Source organism: Aplidium turbinatum, chromosome 3, assembly GCF_918807975.1.
Source record: "Aplidium turbinatum chromosome 3, kaAplTurb1.1, whole genome shotgun sequence".
Classification (NCBI taxonomy): Eukaryota; Metazoa; Chordata; class Ascidiacea; order Aplousobranchia; family Polyclinidae; genus Aplidium; species Aplidium turbinatum.
Genome location: NC_137474.1, coordinates 35,022,716 through 35,035,844, shown reverse-complemented (window position 1 = coordinate 35,035,844; position 13,129 = coordinate 35,022,716). Strand labels below are relative to the sequence as shown.

Sequence of the window (13,129 nt, the reverse complement as noted above, 5' to 3'; positions counted from 1 at the left end):
AATTAATGTAATTGATCCAATTCTGCTTGATATATAGCGACAGCACGAGAGAAGAGAAGAAGACTGAACTTTTTCAATGCCATTCGTCATTTTCGTTTTCCTGCCAGTGCTATTTTCAACTGACAAATGCATATTGGAGATAGGATTCTAAATAACCTCGCTTTCTTAGCTTGGTTGCTGATTAACTAATTTAGTTAGCCTGAACAAAGCAGTGGTCAGTGGTCTACAACTACAACAGTGGTCAAATTAGAGACTGCAAATTTATGTACAAATATGTGTACAAAATGCAGCCCCGAGCCTTTGCTGGCTGCTTTATTTTTGTAAACGAAATTCACCATCATAAAACCCGTCAGAACCAAAAGAATGATTTATATTTGCCTTCTGCAACGTCAAACTCTGGTAAGAAGATGCTATGTTTTAATGGAGTGAAACTATGGAATCAAATACCAAAAGAAATACAAGAAAAGTCTTATATGCTTTTAAATTTAAATGTTTAGCCTATTGAAGAATTTGTACACTGATCACTCCTGAAACATATCATCTGCTTAATTTCTCTGCACACGTTTTTTTTATGTTGCCCTGTGTTATTCCACTGTTAATGTATTATGTAAAGTGCTGGAATTGTACTAAATGTGTTAATGTTCTTAATTTTGGGTATTATGTATGTTTGGGTGGCACCGTGGCAGCTCACTTTGGTGACCTTTTGGTCTTTCGCTGCCATCCTTGTTGTGCGAATTATTTGTGTTTATTTTGTTTTTGTATATTTTTTCTTTTTTTTCTTTTTTTTTAGCCAACAAAACAAAAAATAAACTGAACTGAACTACAACTAGGCAACTGCGTGGAAAATATCGAATGCCTTCCTGTTGTTAAAGTTTTTGTAGCGTCTGAATATATCGTCTTATATATAGCCTACTCATTTCCAATATGGCATCACAAGCTGGGGCACAGCTGACTCTTCCAATCTTAAAATTCTAAACACCTTGCAAAACAATGCACTGAGATGTATAGCCAACTGCGACTACAATACAAAACTTTCCCCCAAATATAAAGAGTTTGATATAGCCTACTCAAGATAGAGGATATTCATCGACTAGAACTAGGAAAATTTATGTTTAAAGTTCATTATAATATATTACCGAATCATTTTGAAAACATGTTTACAAAATCTAAAAACATTCACAAGTATTCAACCAGAAGTGCGAAGAAAGAGTCTATATATATTCAGCAAATAAATTCCAATTCTGGGAAAAAATGCATCAAATATGCTGGAGCAACCTTGTGGAATAACATCCCAAAGCAAATCACAATGTTGTCGTTTTCTTCTTTCAAAAAGGAATATAAAAAACAACTCATTTCAAAGTACTAAAGCTGATTTTTGGCATTATTTACATCTTAAACTGATTTAGGCTACGGTACTACTTACTGACCCATTTAAGTGCCATTCTGTGACTATATTGTTGCTTTAGGCTACTGTTGTTGGTAACTTATTTTTTTCTTTCCTTTTTTGTTGTTGCTGTTGTTTTTCTTTGTGTTTGTATTTTTTCCGTACTATTAATCCAATTATACATTGTATCCAGTACGGTAGCCTAAAACATCCCATGTGGCGGCACCTTGACTTAATTTAGATGACCGCATGGATTTTTCGGTGCCTCCATGGTGTAGTTTCCATATCAAAAAAAAAAAGATTTGTTATATCTCCTGATGTGTAGGCTACATTGAAAATGAATGTGGAGCTATGCCAAAATAAACCTGATTGATTGCTTGAAAGCTTAAACAGATGGGGTGGGGTAACCCAAGGTCGAGGAAGGGTCGACAGTGAAACAGTGAAAATTGCTTCCAGTAAAAATCTGTTTAAAGAAGCCCTGAAACGTGGCAATAAGGTTATTCTTCCACCAAAAGCTCAAGATCCACCACCAACACCCATTAGGTCCGGATTCGGACCGCGATCCGCCAGTTAAGTAGCATAGCATCTTTTCACAAATTGGGACTAGGTGGGCAAATTTTCAAAAAAGGGCACTTTTAGCGCGAGAGTTATGTTAAAAAGGGCACTTTTCGCGCGTAAATGACGAAAAAAGTGGCATTTTTTTCCCGAGGGTAATACATGTAAGCTTAAAAATGTAGATTTCTCAGGCAAATTGTCCGTAAAAGGCATATTATAGCAGTAGCGTAGCCAGGAATTTTGAATGGGGGGGTTTTGACGACCCAGCAGCGGGGGGTCCGGGGGGCCTCCTCCAGAAAATTTTGAAAAGTTACTTTGAATTTGGTGCATTCTGAGAGCAGTTTCAACAAAAATGTGGGTATGAATATTCCTGTAAAATGGTGCTGTCCGGTGGCATAGCGAAAGGATAAGATCATGTTTTCTTCGGCATTTTTGCAAATAAAGCTAAGTCTCTATGTTTTCTTGTTGCTAATTCCTGGCTGAGATTTTTGAATGTTTGGTATTGGCAAAACTCGCTCTTTCAATACAGTTTTTTGGTAATTTTTTTTTAGACTGAAAGCATCATTCTCAATATCGTGACGTCACACGCGTGCCAAAGGAGGGGTTGTAACCCTCAAACCCCTCTCTTGGCTACGCCAATGTATTATAGCCTACCTAGACTAAAATTTTGAGACCCATAATTGATTCCTATATTCACATTTCCCGCCCAGCGTCCACAATATTTTATAAATAATATTGTAATAAAATTTAATCTAGCAACATTTAGTTGCAGAGGTCTCTTGTAGGCTACTAAAGTGAAAAGAAGCAACTACGATAATCTATAAAACACAACTGCTAGTCTGCTAAGATATTATAATGAGTTGAATCTTTGCAGAATTAGATGATTCTAAATAGCTGGTATTTTATTTTGATGAAAATCAGGAAACAAACTTAATTTAGAATCTCACACAAAATTTGAGGTACTCACAACACAAGTTGCTAATTAATCTGCTTGAATGGAACATTAAGGATAATAAGTAGGGTCAAAAGTAGGCTCATAAGTTCTAAATGTATGCTGAAGCTTTCCATTTAGCTGTTCATTCTTTAACTTGGCTCTAACTTAAACAAAAGTTAAGTCTTAAAAATTGCCCACCTAGTTTCAAACTAGGGGGGCAAAGAAAGGGCTAGGGGGGCAAGCAAAGGGACTAGGTGGGCAATTGCCCACCTAGTTTATATGTGAAAAGATGCTACGTTAAGTAGCCCTGGTCTAGTAGGCTACACGAAACAAAATGTGTTTGGCTTAGTAGCAAAATGTGGAGTAGGCTAAGGTCGCCATGGCTAACACTAAGGAAAATATTCTTTTTAACTTATTTTTCCAATTTCTCCAATTGATCTTTGGCAATAGAATCGCGTTTCATGAGATGTAATATGACATTGATTTAACTTCTAAGCTGTTTTTAGATTTGTGACGAAATCAGCTTGTTACTATTTTGGATTAATTGTTTTTATGATGCCATAATAATGAAGTTGTGCTTGAAATAAACATTGTTTAAAATCAGCTGCATCTTGCGTAATAACTACTGTGTAATGTAGGTTGCTGAGCAGTGCTTGTCAGTCAGTTTGAAAAGTTCAGGTATGTTCAGTTTAATAAAGAGGTAGGCATGAGAAATCAGGAGAATTTTGACAGCTATTAGCCGCGCAATGGCGGAGCCTACATGACAGACTTTATCCCAGTAATGCAAATTGAATATTACCGGTAGCCTACAATGAATTGCAAATGAAAATAAATTGTACGCGAAATATTAGGCTGCCACTTCGGACAAGTTTGAAGCATTTCTTTTCTCTTGTGAACCGACTGGACAGTAGATTTTTGAAGTCATAATGGAAGACGATATGCTGGAAAACAAGAACAATAATTCCCGACATCCTCAGTCAAAGCGAAGTAGCAAGTTTCGGCCTCCTGATATGACCACTCCAAACAGTGCATATGAACTGGAAAACCATGATCATAAAGATTCGTTTTGTGGTGTTACAATTTCGTGGTACAATCCATTTTTGAGACATTTCCAGACTTTCAGTTGTCTTTTTACTGCTGCGTGTTTGTTTCTTGCACCATATCAATACTTCTTCAAAGCTAGTATAGTTATTTTTTATTTAAACACCGTCTGCGATATGGTTTATTTCGTTGTCATATTGTTTCGGTCAAGAACAAGTCACATGATTGAAGGTGTTGAAGAAAGAAACTTTTTGAAAGTTAGAAGACGGTATCAGTCCAGCGCAGCATTTATACTTGATTTAATCACTTATTTTCCATTGGCCCAACGACTGTGGCCCTTTACAGAATATGATGAAGTTTTTTACGCTTTGAATCGCCAAACAATTCTCCTACGTTTGCATTACATTTTATTCTACTTAGGTAAGTGTTCGGGAAAATTTTCAAGAGTTGGTAAATAAATACATTGTGTATAGTTTAGCCTAATTCAAACTATGTCGTAACAACAAAGGTAAAATATACTTTGCTTGCAAGAGTTGTAAAAAACCTGCAGTAAATGTTTTATTCTGCTAAAATACAAAATAAATGTTTTAATCTGCTAAAAAACAATGTTCCCTTGCTTTAAAATACATATCAAAAAGAAAACAAACATTTTTTTTCAGATAACGTTTACACAAAATTACAAGAAATAAGCAGACATTAGATTTCCATAACACACAATTTACGATTCTTTAGCCCATAGCTTTGCGAAATTAGGGCTTTCATCTCTTTTTTATAACAATGAAACTTGCTTGGAACCTCTGACCAGATCATTGGTACCAGTATCTGCATCGACATTTTTCAGATTCTATGCATCAAATAGTTGCAGCTGATCTAGTATCATGCTATGCTGATGAATAGATGAAGCATTTGTAAATAAATCACAATACATGGAGGGATATAAACTTTGATTGTAAAAGGTTTTACAACCATGATAAGTCTACCAATTGTAAACAATACATTCAGTATCTTGTAGCTGATATTAAACATAAGTTTTTCTACCGTTTTTGGAACTCTGCTATGTTTGGTATATGATTTTTTGTTGTAATGGCCAGAAATCAAAGTGTTATTTGTGGTCATGACTTGCAAATTGTATCTGGCAACTCTGACTAATCTGATGATCATTCACTAAAAAGGGAAATAACCTATGTAGAACTATTTGCAAGGTAATTGACATTTTGGCTTGACATTTAAATGAAATTGTTCTATCTATCAAATTTACATTGCTGGGATAGGCCTAGTCTGTACGGTGAATTGTACAAAAATACACATGGCTTTCATTCATGCTCAATCAACACTATGGAGGTACGGTAGGCTACTGAAAAACAATGTGGTTATCTATCTGAAGTAGGCTAGCCTACTTCCTTACCACATGCTCTGAGTAAACTCCTCACTTAAGAAATTACTAGGTTTATAACTGAGTTTACAATTTTGGCCAATGAATTTGCATAGCCTAAGTATTTCAGGTTTGGTTAAGGAAATAGTTTATAAAATATACGGCAAAGCTTCTATCAGAAGCAGCTTGTCATAACTAACATGTGATTTTTAACAAAGTGGCTATTTTTACCCACTTGTTGCCATGGTTACAATCAAGTGTTGCCAGAGTTAGGATTAAAGTTAGGAATGGTTGAGGTAAGGGTTAGAGTTAGGAATAAGGTACTAGGGTTTGATCTTTGCCCAGTTTAAAAAAAATTTCCAAAATACAAGTTTTTGTTTTAACAGCTTTAAACTTTTCTTAAATTAGAGCAGAATTCCTTATCTGGCAACGCTATTGAGGCTATGTTTACACTCAGAGGTGGGCGTGATCTTGATCTTAAAGATCACTTTCTTTTTGGTGATCTTGATCTTGTTTTAAGATCATATTTTTTTGTGTGATCTTGATCTTGAAGAACAATAAGATCAAGATCACTTTAAAATTAAAGTTAACATACTAGAAAGAGGCATTTTTTAGAACTTGTATATACTGTAAGTTACAGAGTAGTTAGTGGCAACTACTAACATTAAGCCACTGTTAATATGATATGTGTCCAACAAAAGACGATTTAAAGTCTCCACCTAATCTGGACAGTGTTGCCATTTCAAAATTGAAAAAAGTTTTCTGTGTTGGTCATAATAAAGAAGTCAACTTTCGTGTACTTTATGTTGACGTATAATAAAAATTAAAGTACTATAAAAGTACTACTGTAATTATCCTCGGCTTTGGGTGTGACATTGCGATTTTACGCAAACTACGTCAACAATTGATAGGCCTAATAGCAACAGTCACTAACTTATTACAATGGCCAGCGATCGAGTAGTTAAAAGTAAAGGTTAGCAATACCAACTATAGACCTTGCCCAGGTTGCTTATAGTAATTATGTATTTTTTGCAACATCATTGATCAAAAACTTTATTTTTTTTTCAAGTAGGCTACACAAAAAGTGATCTTGATCTTCAAGATCACATAGTTTGGTGATCTTGATCATCAAGATCACCTATTCTTGAGATCACCAATACTGGTGATCTTGCCCATCTTTGTTTACACTATATAGTGTAAATATAGCCATAGCCAATTTTTGAAGGACTCAGGCTTAGACAGTTTAGAAAGCCCACGCCACATGAGCATTATTTTGAATAACTTAGCCTTTAAGTTATATTTGAACAAATTGAAATGTTTGAATACATTTTTGTGGTTATCTCATTGTTTGTAGCTGATGTGAATATCTTTCATTGACAATCATTGAAGCATACATGTCTATAGGTTCCATTTTTTGCTTAGGTTTTTCAAAAAGATATTTCTAAACCTCTTTCAAAAATATTCATTCAGGTTGCAATTACTTCAGCAATCAAGCTCTACAATAACACGGATTTTTGTAGCTACAGAAATGTAACTATAATACTATATATATAACTAGTATCGGTAATGCTGAAAACAGATATAATGAAAACAAAAATCATTAACTGGTTTATTCTTTTTTTTTGCTTGCAGAAATGAGGGAGAAAGAGTCTGGATCCAGCACTCTTCTTTATCGAACTACCAAATACATTTTACTTTCAACTCTCACTATTCATTTTGCTGCCTGCGGATGGTATGGGTTGGCATGTTCGAGAACAGAGGAGACTGTGTTTTCTTTGGACCTGTGTCAAGAAACAAGCTGGATAAAATACCTTCCTCAAAGTGAGCTCCTTTTTTTCCAAAAGCTGTTCTTGGCTTTACTATTTTGTTACTTCATTGTTTGAATTATAATTTGTAATGCCACGTTAGCTTAATCTGTTTTTTTTTTTGGTGATTTATTGGTCATTGACCAATTTTTTAGCAAAATGTTCGAAAAAAATATAGTCAATTCGGTCAAAATGTCCAAAAAAATATATAGTCAATTCGGTCAAAATGTCTGAAAAAAATATAGTCAATTGTCTGTTCTACCTTTTCTCAGATAAAACACTGTAACAACGTTTCTCAGCGAAAGTTAATGTTGTAGCTAGTCAGGAAGTGCAAATTTTGGTTTGTATCAGCTACTTGAAAGGAAATATTTTCATCAGAAAAAATGACCGAAATAAATAAAAGATGACCGAATTTTTTCAAATCATTTCGGACAAATGACCGAAAACTCTCAGCGAAAAAAAACCCCCAGAGCTCAATGGTTACGTTTTCGATTGAAGATCTCGCAATGCTGGTTCAGTTCTTGGGGTGTGCGCTTGAGCAACGCATTTCAGGACTGCTCTCCATTCAGCGGAATATAGTGAATGGAACAACTCCCAGCAACAACATTTCAACAATCATAAATTTCAGTTTGTTTATCTCGGTAACTCTGCGTCAAAAGCTTCTAAGTATGCGAAACTACCAGGAATAACCTATTAAAGGCTTGGTCAGTCCGAGCATAAATATTCAAAACCAACCATGTATGCTTCAGTCTAGTATCTTGATTTACCACGTAATCTGACGTCATGATGAGTATTCTTGGTGATCAGTAAGGCTTCACAAACTTGTATGTATTCCATTTGTTATTAAGTTGAAACATGACTGCATTTTGAAAGTGTTTTAGTTCATGCTGGTGATGTTAAAGGTAAGGGCATGATCGTTTTTAATGTATTTAAATATGTTTTGTAATATCTCGTATATATGTATACTATGTTGATGCATACTTGCCGCAGGGAATAAGAAATATTGCACTAATATTATGTGATAAAGCTTTAACTTTTGATGAGGTAGTCGAGCTTCATAGGCCTACTTAAAAAGACGACTCTGCATTCAATTAAGTTTAGTGGATGAAGTACAGCAGCCTTAATTTACCAATCTGCACCAAGCAAGCCTAACTGGTCTGATTCTAAGCACTTGCAATGGCCTTGTAACGACTGGATTAAACCTTACCTGGGTATCCGAATAGTTTCTACTGTACAGTAGTTTAACTATGGCTACAAGCAGGCTTGGGTCTATTGATTTCTCGGGATGAAACTAAAAAGTGGTATTCTCCAGTTTTGTAATGAACGATTCTACTATCAATCAGTATATCACGCTTTCGCTTAGTTACTATTCTATGCATGATTTGATTAAGACATTCTGTTTGAATAAGGACCTTCTGATGAACCCCCTTTTTGGGTAAAACAGGCTGTAGTGTAGAGATTTTGGAAAGTAATAAAGTTCTATGTTTGATAGATTAAGACATATATATGATTGATGTGCTGAAAATTGTTGCAGTTATGTGCTGTAATAGCCATCTAACAGAAATTCAACTGGATTGTGGAAGACTTTTAACAACTTCTCGATCATTGTATTTTTTGCTTGGAATGAGTAAGGTCTATTTACTCTATATGAAGCCATTTGTTATACTTTAATACAGTAAAGTATAGTCTTTTTGGAAAATACATATATAATTTTCCTGCAAAAGTTCATACTTTACAGATGTTTTAGAGAAAGTTAGAAGTGCAACGAACGACAGCGACTCAGTGGTGAACAGCGAAGTAAGCTTTCTGCATAACACTTATATCACCAGTTTGTATTGGGCTTCTGCCACTGTGACGTCAACTGGATATGGGGACGTGCATGCTTTTACTATTGCTGAGAAGATATACTCTTTTTTTACCATGTTAGCAGGTTAGTATTTAACTACCGGCAGCTCATGGTCGAGAACAATGGCACATTGTATCCACCCTCAATACGAGGAAGGAACATAGTGATGATGATATCATTTCTGTTTTGCTTAAAAAGGCTGGACTTATCTAAAATACACAGCATGCAATTAGCAAAAGTGTTGTTTTGAATGTTGTGATTGCAAATGTTGTTACATTGCACAATGTTAAAATTACTATTTCGTACTCTCTTGGTATATCGCTTAATGCTCTCGATTATTATTGGTATGCATAATTATGATCATATTGCAAGCTCAGAAAACTAGAATGTTATTTTTTCTTTGAGAGACAGCTGTTATTTTTTTGTGTAAGTCATGTGAAGTATGGTAAATTAAAAAAGAATAGAAATATTAAATTAACATAACTTGTTAACACCCGATTGCCTACTAAAACCTTTTTGTTTCTGTGAACCAACCCAGTAAACTGTCCACTTGAAGCGGCTGTATATTTTATTGTTGTATCATAATATATATAATATATATAATTATTAGGGCCATTTTTATTTTGACCTAAAAAAATTTTTTTTGACTTTAATTTTATCAAATTTTAACCTAACAAAATTGCTTGCTTGTAGAGGCCACAGTTCTTCCTTGAATTGATACCAGTTACTCAAACATAATATTTTGTCGATTTCAGACCCAAACGTGTTCAATAAAAGTTTGCCTTGATTGCAATGTTTCTTGTCGCTCCAATCCATCTTGATGACGCTTACTTTTCCGTGGCTTTCAGCAAAATAGATTTTCTCGCACTTCACTATAAACTCGCAAAAATTGCACCTTAAATCACCCCCTGGAGTTGCATTATTTCACCAGAAAAATCTCAACAAATCTGTCTAACTTTTGCTGAAGACGATTTAGCTTGGTTATTTTCTGCTTTTATGGGTTAATATGGTTTAATTGTGTTGCAGTTCCTGATTTACAATGCTTCTACGAGGATTTTGACAAAAATTACTCTCAAGCAACACAAAAGTTTGTCAAAAGCCATAATTTGACAAATTTTGACTTTATTGAAAATTTTGACTTTATTGTCAATTTTGACTTTATTTTGACCTATAAACTTCTTAGAAACAGTCCCATGGGTGCTGAAAACAACTTTATTCTTTGATTCGTGGACAGGCGAGGTCCTTAAAAAATTTTGACTTTATTGACTTTTGCGGGCCCTAATAATTATATTATATTGTTAACACCAGTTAAGACAATTGGCTACTCAGTGCAGTATATCATACTAACATTACTCGCATCATGCGAGTCGCTTGTTTTCAAAATTAAATCGTACAAATTTGAAGTGTAGTGGGATCTTTACTTACAAGTTTTTACAAAACTTTTTGCTGAACAAGTAATAATAATCGTAACTTATTTTCCATCTAAGTTCTCCGGTATGCATAAAATATATATATTTCTTTATTTCTGACATTACTAGTATTTTCAAATCTTTCTTGATCGTTGTCTTAATTTGAGATTGAAAGTATAGAAAAAATTATTTAACTGCATATAATATCAAGGTATGTCGGTGCTTTACGGCATGACAATGGGAGGTATGACGTCGATGTTGACAAATATTGATGCCAGAAGAGCCAACTTTATGCATCGCTATCAAGCATTCGAAAGAGAAGTGGTAGCTTCACTTGTTTTTTTTCTTTTATTCAAAATTAGGGAAAAAATGCGTTGTATTTTGGTCGAATTTCTTGAAATCGAAATAAAATAAAATTTGGCTGATAATCGTCCTGAAGGATGGTGTCCTGATGAAGGATGATGTCCTGGTGGAGGATGATATCCTGAAGACTTTCATTTTGATAATCATTTAGTTTTATTTTAAAGGCCTCGAAATTTGTACTTTTTTCCGGCGGTCATGCATGTCCTACCGGACTGGTCCTTTCAGCGGACATTTAATATCTCAACCGGACATATTTTTTGCATGTAGTAGATTTTGCACAAAATCACACTACAGTATTGTGTAGTCATGTTTGTAGAAGATTTTCTACAACAGAATAACTCTGCAATGGTTGATGGCTTAATTAACCGACCCTAAAGTATACTGGAGCAGATTGCTTGCAAATAAATCAGTGCGTTAATGACAGTCGTGTAACGACGCAATAAACGCAATTGAAAACAACAATCTAAATTTCCTTATTACAAAAGCAACTACGATCACTTATTCCGTGGTTTTTGCGTTATAGAATCGTTGTGCCAAGCGATTACTGCCGGCGCGGGGTCGTAAATCTCCAGCTCAGGATCGTCCAGACAAATCCGCATCAGTGACTCAATAGTGTTAGCCCTCAATAGTGTTAGTGTTAACTAAGCTAACTAACACTCGGCTCGTTAGCTTAGTTAACATAGCTAACTAACTAACACTCGTGTTAGTCTAACACGCTCCCTTCCGTGCAGAAACTCTATTTCTATCAGTATCAGCGTGAATAAGGTCGCCACATTCGCCTAAGCACGTGCGGAACCCAGCCGAGACTTGCTTCTCTGTGACGTTTCTTTTTAACAAACGATCAATGTAACGCAATAATCCTCATTGTTAAAATTAGAATATTATACATATCCTGCCGAAAAGTTCAGATAACTTTACTTCAAGGCAACATTGCAAGGCGTTGAAATGATGTAAAAATGGCTACTTTTGCCATCAGCTCGTTAACCACGCCACTTTAATGTGATCTTTAAAGCAATTGCCTGTACTATTATTGTTTCAGCTCCGTATTTGTTCGCGTTAAACAAACAATTGTAACAATTCAAATTTAAAATATATTTTTGCTGCATTAGCTCTATTTTTGTCAAGAATTTTGCGGCGGTCATTTATGACCGACCAATGAGTCGGCTTCGGCAGACATTCGAGGTCATTCCGGAGGTCATGTCCGCCATGACCGCCGGAATTTCGAGGCCTGATTTTACTATTTTTACTACGGTATGTATTTACATTTACCGTACTTATTCGTTTACTTTTGATGGACTTTCATTAACACCATGATGTTCTGATGGACGATTATGGAGATAAAATGTTTAACTAAGGAAGACTTGTTTTTTCATCGGTTATTAAGTTTCAGTTTATATATATTTAATGTACTGCATTATCTTAATTAGGTTTAACGTATTGTAAGTTATTCTTCAAGGTTTTTGATGTTTGTGAGTCTTCTGATTAAAGGTGCACTGCAACGAAAATATATAGCTTTTGTATTCACAGATCTTTATGAGAAAAAGCGATTTGTAACAATAAAATTTTTTTGGGGTTTGTCATTAGCTCAAAAATCTAATAAATGAGATATTGATTTAAAGAATTCTGATTGGTCAAAATCTTTGATGACGTAGTTGGTTGTTCAGGCAGAATTCAGAACCACTAGTTTGCATACAAATAAACTATAAACAAGTGGGCTACATAATACAAAAAACAATTTTATACTTGAGTTTTACGCGTTGAGATGGTTTTTTGTATGGCTCCCGGTTGCAGTAACGGAAGAAACGTGAAAGGAGTACAATTTCATCGTTTACCTCTGAATAATCAAGACAAGCTTAAGAAATGGATCTCTGCGATGAAACTCAAAAACCCACCAGTCAACAAGTACTGCCGTATGTGCAGCGACCATTTTTCGGCCGGAAGTGGCTATGCTTACGGTGCCGTAGATATAGCCGTTCCATGCCTTTTTTAATGTTTACGTCACTTTCACTGCGCATGCGCGCTGTTGCTGCGCATTTTTCTTCCACATTCTCTTCAGAGTAAAAGACGAACAAATGAAAAAAAGTGCATATATAACTTCTAAATTCAACTGTTTTGGCTAAGTGAATCAGTGGCCCGTGCGATCTTTGTCTGGCTCATATTACCAAGGATATGAGTTCGATACCACCAGGAGGTGTTTTCCTTTTAAAGTAAATTCTAACTCGAAGTGACTCAATTGTTAGACTGCGCATTTTTGTGGCCGTATTTAGTTTGCTTTTATTTCTGACCATCATAGTGAAAAACCAGTATATGACAAACATACCGGTAGCAGAGATCTAGAAAAAGGTAGAAGCGACAAAACGCGGACGTTATAGCGTGCATGATACCAAAGCAGGACAATCAGTTTGAAATATGGCACGGTC

The 13,129-nt window shown here is 35.2% G+C and overlaps 1 protein-coding gene across 3 annotated transcripts in view; it reads left to right on the top strand.

Moving 5' to 3' along the window:
* The first annotated feature begins 3,506 nt into the window (after positions 1-3,506).
* The window catches only part of LOC145766481 (uncharacterized), a 48,792-nt gene continuing 39,169 nt past the window's right edge, over positions 3,507-13,129 (top strand). The window contains exons 1-4 of one of the 3 annotated variants that reach the window (XM_082578205.1): positions 3,507-4,334; positions 6,919-7,107; positions 8,830-9,021; positions 10,558-10,670. In XM_082578205.1, the coding sequence (XP_082434331.1) occupies positions 3,800-4,334; positions 6,919-7,107; positions 8,830-9,021; positions 10,558-10,670 (1,029 nt within the window). In that variant the 5' untranslated portion in view covers positions 3,507-3,799. Of the gene's footprint in view, positions 4,335-6,918; positions 7,108-8,829; positions 9,022-10,557; positions 10,671-13,129 lie in introns of those variants that run through there. The other 2 variants (XM_082578207.1, XM_082578206.1) reach the window with 2 other exon arrangements.